Below are 11,856 nucleotides of genomic sequence, written 5' to 3' on the forward strand. Positions count from 1 at the left end.
AGTCTCAGTGATAACATCATCTTCAGGTCCCCTCCAACCATTTTCTGTGCCCAGATTGTTAAAATTGGAGGTGATGGGGACAAGATGCTGTGATTTATTAAATGGCCAAGCTGAGTCTTACCTGATGTTGCCAGTTAAGGTAACGCACAGGAAACAGTCATATGCTGTACATTCTGCCCAAGGCTCTCTAGGTAGAATGTGTTCAGAAAGGGACCTAGCAAAGCAAGTGGTGGAGTATGTTTAAAGAAAGAGTAGATTTGGTCTGGTCCCACTCTCTTAAACTCTAAGCTGGCCATGCAACACTCAAAGTCCCATGATTTCCTAGTGTCAGAAGTTAATTCCATTTTGTGCTGTTCCCCGGTTCTGATGCCATTTGCGTGCACTAAAAGCTCAGCTTGCATACAGACAGCCCTGTAGGTGTGTTCACCATTTTCCCAAGCAGTGCATATACAAATGGCATTTACAAAAAGCAGCGCATATACATGTAAACCACTGCAAAAGTGGTATAATTGGCATTTTCTCATCAGATTATTTTCTGTAGGTAAAGGTTGCAGTTGTACATTTCTGAATAAAGTAAAATACTTCAGTATGTGGAATTTCTGATTTTTCAGTTCTTTGAATTTCTGAAGAATCTGGTTTTATGCCAAACCCATTTTTATGGCCATATGTTGATTTTTCTAGACAGAGTTATAGGAAGTGACTAGATTGTATGATCACCTTGTCTATCATGCCTGCAGGTATCTTTGAAAGGACGATAAGTGTCAAAAGTATAATGCAATCTGAGTGTAATTTATGAGAATGACGCATGTGAGGATGTTTTAGAAAATCAGCATCGTTTAGATGGAGCTGAAAAGATTCTGAATTCTGTCATTGTTTTGAAGATCTTTAAAGTGAAGTGCAAAATGTAAAATAATGTGGATCTGTGAAATCCTCAATGTTATGTCATTTACCCTCGTCGTGAAGCAAACCGTTGTCTGTGGAAGCTCTGACAATGCCGTTTCAGTGTTCTTACTATATATTTATTAATGCATGCTCTATTGCTGTTAAAGATATGTTAAACTACATTAAAAGAAACTTTTCAATGACCTGGCATAACACAAGTCCAATCCGAATGTAAAAAATACTGCATATTTTCCTAAGCATTCTGAAGTAGTTTGCAAAAATCCCACTGACTGTGTTTGTTCACCTTTTCTGCCTGCATCTTTAAAAAAAATACTTCTAGCATTTACAATCGTAATTAAAGAGATCACCTATTTGAAGACTAAGCCTGTCACATTTTAGTTGTCTTAATGAAAGAATAGTTATATACTTTCGGTACATCTCTTTTTTAACATCGTTGAAATAAAACAGGTGAATGTCTTCACTATTTCATTATTTTTATTTATTTATTGAAATAACTACACCAATTTTTGTTGCTTGATATTTCTATAAATGGTAAGGTTAGTTGAGCTAATTGTTTAGTTAGGAAGATTCACTCCCTGTCTTTTTAGACTATCATCCTACAAATGCTTATATAATTTACTTGGCATATATGTGTAGCAAGGTTTCAATTAAATGAATATTGATGGAACTATTACCTTAGGTTATAAAATAATCAACCAGAGATTGTTTTAGTTTTGTTATTGTGGAATACCAAATGCTTTATTGGGACTTAACAATTAAACATGTATGCACATACTTCCAAGTTTTTATGTGTAAAATAAAATGTATACTAATGTGTGATATCTATGTATGAAATTTGCAGATACTAAGAAAAAGTGCAATATTAATGGCATATTTTTATTTTGTAGCTTGGATCATCCTCCTCTGTGCCTTTTACATCTATATTCTCGCAGCTGTTTATGACTGTTGTAGTCCCCCTTATTATTGGACAGGTATGTCTTTTAAATATACATTCTTATGTAAAAAAATAAGATAAAGAGAGCTATCTTAAAGACAGACTGGCAGTCTGATAAGCTGCCACATAGGAACAGCCTCAGGATAGTGAAGTCTAATATCAGAGAAAAGATGCTACAGTGCTCCCTGGAGCCACATTGATCTTTGTTGAGATTGAGCATCTGTCCCTCACTACCACAAACATACGCTACTGCATATCGAGAAGGGAGTTTGTGAACATAAAGTGGGAAAAATGGCAGCCCAGACTGTGAGAAATTCCAGCCCCATACAAATGAGCTTTGAGAATACTATATAGTCCTTTTGTCACATGCCCTTTGCCTGCATGATGAAGGAAGTTCTCCCTGTGTAGCATCTACTGCTAATTACAGGAATAAAAAATTCTCAACATTAAAAACATATAAGGGCTAAGCAGTCAAAAGTTAAGAAATCATAAAATTAAGGCTGCTCGAGCCATTTTGCATATGCTTTACAATAATGGTTTTAATTGCACAATTGCAAACTATTCTTTCTGCATGACTCCTCTATCGTTTGTTACACTGGATGGAGGGTATTCATGGAATGAGCAGCTGTTCAATATTTCATTTTATACTCATTGTTCATATTGTAACACAAGGCCTTATTTTTCATGGCATATCATAGAAATCTTTCACTGAATGTAAAGATACTAATTGAAATCTAAGATTTTCTGTGACACTTGTCTCTGTAGTGTCTGTTTTTTCACAAATGTTAATATCAATTTTTTTTTTTCTTCCACATCATGGTGGGAAATTGCTATATTAAGACCAAAAGTTGTCAGAAGTGTCCACTATTCTTGGACACCAAAACACCCGAAGCCTAATTCTTACATACTTGTAAGTATTTGTTGTTCTCAGGCATTCAGAATGCATGAAGGGAATATCAGTGGGATTTGCAGTTCATTCCCAAGGGGTAGTGTTGCTGATTCTAGCATCCAGTTTAACTCTGGGTTCAGCCGGAACTTTCTGAATTTTGTCAGAGTTGTTTTTTGGTTGGTTGGTTGGTTGTTTTTGTTTTGTTTTTTTTAAATGGAAAGCATGGTTAAAATGTAGGCAAATGAAAGTGGAGTCTATAAAGGGGCACCCTGGACGAGGTTAAGAATATGTGTCATTGCCTGTGCTAGGTAGAACAGGCAGGCAGTCTTGTATCAAACTATAATTGCACATTTCAAAATTGGCATGTACTGTAACTTACCAAAGTCCTAGTGAAGTTGTTTCTTATACGATCAAAAAAACCCATTAAAGTCTAATAAGAAGATGAGCATTGATAAGCATGACAGTAGCTACCAGCATCAGTACCTGTGTAACCTGGCTGTAACCATACCATGTGGAAAATGGACATAACCTCTTGTGTCCCTGAAGGCTATTGAATTGCTCATGTGCTTTGAGTTAAGTGCCTAAGAATCTCCTTGTTGATTAGGACCACAAAGTGTTGCTGATGAACCTACCTGTGTATCCCATTCTTATCTCATCAAAATTAAATTAAGTCTCCACCAAAAGCAGACAAGCAAAAGTACTTGAATCCTCTCATTCTGAAAGGTCCAAAAACTGGAAGCTATTAGTTGGCAGCCTTAGTTGGAAATTTCTAGGAAACAAATAGCATGGCAGCAGATCTAGCAATAAAGTAACCTATAGTGATGGAGTATCAGCAATCTGTACTGCAATGTAATAAATCTGAAGATGATGGTAGATTGCTAGACAAAGTGATTTCAAAATTTCAAGAGGACTTACATCTAGATATGTATAATGGCGTGTTACTTTGGAAAGATGCTACAAGAAATTGCTGTGTGAGCTAACTGGTGGAGCTGGGGTTTTTTGGCTGCACCAAATAATAAGGCTAAGTAACATGAATTGAGCAGTAAGCATATGAAGTAAGTGCTCTGAATGATCGTAAGTTCAAATTCAGAATTGTGATGAGACTTAACTGAGAACAGATGTGATTTAGGAATTCTGATAAAGACTGAAAGAAAAAAATAGAGAATCTTAAAGCTTGTGTAACTCAATCACAAATTTATTAAAGAGTTTGGTTTTTATAAATACACTTCAACAAGAAATAGGATGATCCTCCTTTAAAAGTGTTTGAAGCAGTTTCTGGAAATGAATGGTCAACAGAAATAGCTCACATTCCTCTAAGCATAAAGACTTTGTTTCAAAAGTTATCGCACTTGATTATATCTGTTCAGAGGTTATGGAAGAGAGGAAATGCTAAGGATAGCTACAGATCAAAAATGCCAAGGGTAGTTTACATTGATTGTCTTAATTAGGTAGAACTGTACAAAGGTAAACCAACCTGCCCGGATAGGAATAGAAGCCATTTTTGAAGGTGGACATCCAAAAATAATGTGCAGTAAGCAGGAAAAAACAATAAGCAAGAAAAGGACTGATACCAAGAGATACAGTGATAGGTCTGCTTGCCCTTCATCCGGAGGTGACATGGATCAGTTCCGATTAAATGGGAAGTTTTGCATTGAGTTCATAGACCACTACTCACTCATTACTGAACTGTTGCACAACATGCGGCACAGCGACGTAACATTGCTTTGTGAATCACAAGTTGCTCACTCTGGGATTCCAGATGCATTAAGAGATAATGGCCTGCAATTCATGAATGACGGTTTCAGCAATTACTTCTAATTTATCATTTCATGCCCACAATGTCAATTCCTTACCATGCACAGTCACATTGTTCAGCAGAAAAGTCAGTGGAAGAATGCCTGGTAAGGTTACTTGGTAGCAGAGCTTGATTGGGAAAAAAACGAGCTTGGAACCTGCCTGCTTTGAGGATTGCTTCTCTTCAGCCTTCCTAACTCAGCTGTGATCAACAGAGGCTTTACGCTCGATCCACATCAGTGTAAAACAGAGAAGGCTGCTTAAAGGAAGCATTCTCCAAGGGCTTTATTTTCCTTTAAAAAAATCTCGCCTCTGGGAAAACCTGTGTTGCCTAAACGCTCATTTCCTGAGCAGGCTGCAGAGCTGGCTGTTTGAGCAGCCCCTGGGATATAAGGAAAGCAGATGAGAAGGTGCTTTTACATTTGTTTTGTTTGGGTTTTTTTGTTTGCTTTATGGCAAAATGTATCAAGAGTTTTGGTTGCTTGGCTGACTTGTCAGAATTTCTAATGATGGCTGGGAGAAAGAAGTCACAATAGTGTAATTGATGCTTATTTTCTACTGTTTCTCAAATAATTTTTTCAGCGTGGCAAGACTGCTGTTGACAGGAGTCAAACATGCTTTTCTAGCCACTGACAATGAAATGTGTAAGGGGCTGCAGGTACAGGCTCTGCTGAGGTGGTGGCTGCCATTTGTTAGGTAAAGAAAGAACTGTTAAAGGAGGAGGAAGACACTATGTTATCAGAAGGGCACCAAGTCTTACAGATAGCGGTTACTGATAGATGGTCTTCAGTAAGGAGAATTGCTCTGTTCTTTGTCAGACATGTGCAGGTTGTCTAAACCTAAAAAAATGTTGTGGCCTGCATCCTCTGTGTCTACAGCTGTGTTTTGCTAATTGAGAGTATGATGTTACTCAAATCAGTATTGATAGTGTAATATTGCATTTGTATTTATAGAGTAACGAATAAGACCTCTCTGACAAGAGGTCTTGAAAAGAGACATAATCTATAGTATTTTATAAAGATTTAATGTTCTCTAAGCCTTGAAGATCTGTAGTGTGTAAGAGCTTGTTATTTGTGCACCACTCTTGTATACCTCTAAGGGGAATTTGAGAATACTTGTTATACGATAAACATGGTAATAGATATTTCATGGAAAAGATTTTTGAATTTGTTCTGGCAGCTTGAAGTTCTGATTATTTTTTTCCCTGGGTAGCAGAGTTCTGATGAAGATTGCTGCTCCTGAGCTGTTGTGATTTTGCTAAAATAATTGTTTCCTTGTCTATAGATGTTGGTAATAGTTTTAGCCAGCAAAATGTAAGGTTTTGAGAAATGTCTAAGCAGTTTGTTCATGACCAGTTCTGAGATTTGGCTGAAGACTGTTGTTTCTTGGCTTATTTTTTTCTTCTGAAGTGACAGATAACAGGAACAGTGAAAACTACTGCAATATTTCCTTTCCCCTTTTTGCAGACTTTCTCCATTCTCTACACCTAAGTGCTTATGACAGACTTTTATTTTATGTTTTGTATTAAAGAGCGATTTATGATTAAATGTTAATGAAATAGAATTTTCACTGTGCTTTCATTATATTCTACTAGTTTGAACATTTTTCAAAGCAGCACACCAAAACCCACTGTTTTCTATGAATAAATAATAAAAAGCTTGTCTGTACATTATCATTCATGCATTCTCTAGTTGCCCCGTTGGTAATTTGTCTGCCAGCCTAAAGTGGGCACTTCACATTAAACAGACCTTAACTAAAGCTAAAATTAATGTTATGATTCTAAGTAGTTCTTCTTCCCAAATCTATAAAATGAAGCCAGTTGTACAGAAATCCTCGCTGAATCTAGTCACACAAAAAAAATCTTGATGTCCTACAAGTAAAGGATTTTAAGTGCCTTCTGCATCGTTGCCCAAAATGTTCCAGAGGAACCCTATCAGCGTTTGGGAGGTGTGCTTATAAACACAACTCTAAAAGGGTGCTATGTTGCAATACAAGTTGTCAGTGAAATTGAAACTAAAAAGCTTAGCAATGTATTTATTTTTAAAGGATAAGAAATTGAAAGGGAAAGGTAGGTGGCAGTTGCTGGGGAGTAGAAGGTACTATTCACCTAAGCCTAATGTTTGTTTATGGTGGGTGGGTGGGGGAAACAAGTTAAAGAAACTGTTATTAAAAGGGAGCAGTGTCAAATCCTTTCATTCTTGTAACTTAAATCCACATGGAAGTAGCCCTACTTTCTCTTCAAAGTCCAGGGGAGCTGTAGGGAGGAGGAGTGGTACCCTGGGAGATGAGCGCTTCTAGAAGCTTGTTGCAGAACACTGAGATGGCAGATAAACAGCCTTCTGACGCTTGACTCAAACGGGGAACAGAACCTAGTCTCCACAGAAATACAAAATATAAAGAAAACATGTATTGCTGCTACAGGGTCCCTTTACATTTTTGCCATGTTGCACCTGTTTGTAAGGTTTTAAAGCAACAGTTGTAAATTACCCCAAAATCTGAAAGTTAATTTTGAAAATGGCCTCGTGTGGGTTTTATAAAGCTTGCTTTGAAGGCATATATGTGTCAGGAACTATCTCTTGGGAGTAAACTGACTGACATAATGGAGTAAGATAGCTTTTAGGGGAGTTTGGTAAGCTGAGGAAAGAAAACGAGACGCTTGTAAAAAAGATTTTTTCCCAGATTGCAGAAATGGTTTTTTTTCCATCTCATCTTCAGAAAAGAAATATTAGATTGCACATTCCGTAGAATAAGGATAGATTTGACATTTGTTGATGTCCTAGAAGGTATAGAAAGGTGGGTGAACCAGTACAAAGTTTGGGACTTTATAGCAGTATACAGGAACAGGTGAGAATGCGTGCCTTCACACAGGTACAGTCCCTATAAAATTATCAGGACAGGGTCTGGCTCTGCTTTGGAAAAGGGTCTGTGCATTTGAACTGCGATGCAGACCTTGGATATATGGAGGGTGGCTATGCTACAGAAATCTGTGAAGGATGTTCCATCTTATTTATGTCATTTCTACAACCTGCATAATCTCCCTTCTGTTCCAGTATCTGATTCTTTCTACTGGGTTTCACAGTCGCTGTCATCTTAGTTCACTTTTTTTCTTTCCAATTTTTCCCCCTTTCATGTCTTCGAAGCTTCACTGAAGTAGTTCCCAATATTCCATGTAGTCTTCTTTCTTGGTTTGCCATCACTATATAAGAAGAGATATTGAGAAGTTATTGAACTGTTGCAAATATCTAGGCTGACTCAAAGCTTTTCAAAAGAAAATTTTGCTTTGCAGAGTTCATTGCAAAGGTCTGTTGCTGTAAATAGTAATAATATTAGTTAAGAATGAGTTAGGAATCTTACCTTAAAAGACAAAGTAAATAAGGTAACTGCTGCATTTATGTATAGTGATAATCCAGCATAGTTTCAGCTTGTTTCCTTGTGTGTTTCAACACAAGGAAAAAGTGGCTGTGTTTCTTTGTTGAAATGGTAAAGCCCCAGGTGTTTTTCCCAGGTATTTAGAAGTACATACCAATACATAATAAACAAGAGGAGCAGAAGTGCAGTAAAAACATTGTAAATTCTGTTAAAGATTAAATCAGTCCAGAAGAGTTGATAGAATAAGGAAAAATCTACGTTGCGTAATGGTGTACATACCAAGAGATACTCTTGTGTGTATAATGGAAACAGAAAAAGTGACTTCATAACCATTTCCCCTGTTTTTTTTTTTTCATTTCATGAGTTTAAAAAAAATAAAGTTGAAGATTAGATAATTTTTAAAAGATGTACTGTATTACAAATGTCAGAAATTATTCTATTCCATATACATGGGGGAGGGAGCTCCTTGCCCTATTTAGTTCAATTAATAATGAACATTAATGAATTACATTGTTTATTGCATTTTTTATCTTGTATGTCCAGCACTTGAGCAGGCAGGTGGAAACAGTCTAGCTGTATTTTACTGACAAATTTCTCTGGGTATACAGTGTGACTGTTATGAAGGTACAGTTAGATAAGTGAATTGTTTTTCTATACTATATCTTCTGCTATTTTTGTGTATGATCTTATAACAGATGAGCATTATTTACCTGCTTTCCTGAAATAGCAGATCGTGTTTCTTTGTACAGGGGATGCAAAGTGAATTAAGCATATGAGCAGTAAGCCCATTTGCTTAGGGAGGCTGGTGTTTAGACAAGGAGGTTATGGCAGGATACAGAGCAGTCTGGAGGAAAAATACTGTGGATGTAACCGTTCTGGTAGAAGAACTAAATTGAAATTAACTACTGTTAATTCACGTGTAATTACATTCCTTTGTTGTTAAAAATTAAATCCTGGGCAAGAGGAAAGTTTAAGCCTAGAACTGTGTTTTAAAGCAAATCTGAGCTGATGCCTTTCCAAAAACCTTTGGAGATTGCCAGGACATAGTCACCGGGAGGTAGTTGCCTGAAAGACACGTTTATGTTCTTTTATCGTCTAACTTTTCTGTGAGTTTATCAGCATCTTTCATCATGCAGGTTATTTATAAAATATCACCTACTACAAAGTTTTGCTTCTCTTCCTCTCTTCTCTCCACTAAACCACAGTTTGAGGGAAGGATTCACCATGCACTGTTCTTTCATGTGCAACCTCCGGGTCAGCCATCAGGAATTCCCTGCTCTTTAGGGCTGGCATCTAAATCTGCACAAAAATCTTTGCAGTTCATCGTACCTAATGTGATCACTACCATAGGACCAGAGGCCCCAAAGCCCTCCTCGCAGAAGTAATTCTGCAGGAGTCTCATCAGGGATACGGTTGCAAGGCCTTTGTACCTTGAGATTTGTACCGTAAAAATTGTGCATGCATTCGCTGCGACGTGGTAGCGTCCTGCAGCAGTATGCCTGGTAAAGTACATTTTTAAATGCTTTTATGTTTCACATAATGATTATTCTTCCAACATCTCTGCTTCCCTCTCCCTGCCCCCACAAGATGTTGTTTTTAACTGCGTTTTTTTATGTGAGCAATTCCCTTTCACTAGGAACTGTGGAATTATTGCATCTGAAGAGTCCTCCCCTTTTTGCTCTTTTACATCAGTGTGCCAGTCTGATGCATCTGTTTTGGATGTCAGTTGTTCGTATTTCTACCCCAGGCTGTAAGTTCATCTTTTCACAGGAGTATCGGTTCAGATGTTTTCTCAACTGCTTGTTTCTCCAGTGCTTGTCCCTCCCTTGTCCCCCATTGTACTGGTATGTACTTCAAAATACTGGACTTACTTTGTTATTTCAACTGAGAGGTGGCACACTGGTATGGTGCCTGAGTCTGGCGTCCTTTGTAGAGGCCATAACATGCAGAAATGATTGTGTTCGCTTTTGCTGTGTTTGCAGACAAATGAAGCTTAATATCTCTGCCCAGGCTCCGAATTACCTATGAGATTCTTTATTTAATCATTTCAATCTGCATTGCTCGTGGCTTTTCAACCTCTATTAGACTTTCTGTCAGAGAGTGCCGGCACCACAGAACAACAAGGTTCACTGGCTGACTGGCTCTGTACTTTATTGTGTGTTGTCTTTATTGTATTTGTGGGATTTATTGTTATTTCACTACAAATCTTCACAATGTTTTTTTAAGTTCTGTGGTAACCCTGAAAAGTTATAGAATTGGGTTAAGAATTAAAAGGCATCCTTGTCCTGAAACAACTCTGCAGGACATGAATAAGTAACAAATGGATTGGTTTTTAGTCAAAGTGAATCAGCTGACATGAGCTTCCCGTGAAAAATCTAGTTGAGTTTTTACAGATACCTGTAAGGTTATATTTCTCCCCTCTTAAGTCATACAAGAATTTAGATTACCTTGAATCAGTGATCATAGGCTGAATCGACCTCTGAAATTATAGATCTTCTTGACCCTTGTGAGAAGATCAAAATGTATGGGATTCTGTGTTAGAGAGGATGTATTTTGTCTGTGTTTTTACAGTATACATTTAGCATGACACTGGGTTGATGAGATGATTTCCTGAAGCCACAGTTTAGTTCCTCAGGGTCTGACTATGTCATTTTTTAAAAAAATACAATGTGCAGAAAGAAGCCATACTGGTATTCATGGTGGTTGATTCACAATAATTCCAGACTAGATAGAGATGGATATTTAAAGAAGATATCAGCTGATTGAAGATTTTGAGGAAATACTGCTTGCAGTTTCATTTCTAAAATGTTTTTTCTTTCTTTTATATGTCAGTCCATGATAAATATGTGTATAAAGTTATAATTGTCATGTATGTTGTAATTATACCTTGTACAGATATAAGGTTATAGTTTTCGTAATAAATGCCTCCAGTATAAGTTGTACTGTGGCATGATTAACCATCACTTTTCTTTCTCAACGTCTCATTACTTTCAGTATAAATCTTGTGGAAGGACCATAAATAAATAGGTGGTCTTAAGTAGCTTTTCTTTTTCCCCACTGTGACCTTAATTTAGGGGATAATAGGATTTTTTTTCAAAATTCCTTAAAAAACACTCACTTTAGAGGTGAAAGACTTTGCTTTTTGCTTCTGATAATTACAGAGTCCCAAAACTGCTCAGATTAGACTAACGTGGTCTTCCCATTTGATGTCTTTCACACTGCACACTAAATGTCTTCACTCAGCGTTCTTGCCTCTCTTTCATCAATGCAGTGTCTTATTCCTACCTGGTGGCTTATAAGGAGGTGGCTGAAGGAGCTCCATTGAATGCTCTTTCAGAAGGTTGGCCATATATTCTGAGTTGTGTTCCTCTTTAACATCTGGCAAGTGCGAAATTTTAACGTTGAGTGTTTTCACTGGGGTGTTGAGCATTCCCTGACATGGTTTTCTGTAAATCTGTTATTTTTCATTAGCAGGAAGCTTAGAAGTGCTGGGAGGTAAGTGCTGGTCTTCAACCTGCTTAGCTTTGTGTGAACCCCATGTGCCAAATTTTTAGTATGTGCCCTGCCACGTGGTCGATGAAGTCTCTTTGCTGTGGTCACTGGGATAGCTGCTTCCAGGACTTCACTATTGAGAGACTTGCAGACAAGCTGGGAAGGCAGTGAGGAAGACTGACAGCTGTGAGGTCAATCCTGCAGCTTTGGCAGTTAGTGTGTGAAAAGGTCCTATGGTAGCATTGGTGACGATGCTTTGATATTAATCTTGAATACCTCTAAAATCTTCTGTATTATTAAAACCGATAGCGGTGATGTTTATTAATGGTACTGCTATGGGAAGGTAATGAGACACCTTTAGAGCCCTCTGGTAGAAATGTTTCAGGATCTCGTGCTCTTATTTCTGAAAGAGCATGGTAACAGAGAACATCGGGAGGTCTCGGGAGAAATTAGGCAAGATAATGTGATTGCTGAA

At 37.5% G+C, this 11,856-nt stretch overlaps 1 protein-coding gene across 4 annotated transcripts in view; it reads left to right on the top strand.

Annotated features, from left to right (window-relative positions):
• The window catches only part of SLC10A7 (solute carrier family 10 member 7), a 154,860-nt gene that overhangs the window by 113,822 nt on the left and 29,182 nt on the right, over nucleotides 1–11,856 (top strand). For all 4 annotated transcript variants that reach the window (XM_050896301.1, XM_050896302.1, XM_050896303.1 and 1 more), the window contains one exon: nucleotides 1,791–1,874. In XM_050896301.1, the coding sequence (XP_050752258.1) occupies nucleotides 1,791–1,874 (84 nt within the window). The remainder of the gene's footprint in view (nucleotides 1–1,790; nucleotides 1,875–11,856) is intronic.

The sequence above is a fragment of the Gymnogyps californianus genome, chromosome 4 (genome assembly GCF_018139145.2).
Source record: "Gymnogyps californianus isolate 813 chromosome 4, ASM1813914v2, whole genome shotgun sequence".
NCBI lineage: Eukaryota > Metazoa > Chordata > Aves > Accipitriformes > Cathartidae > Gymnogyps > Gymnogyps californianus.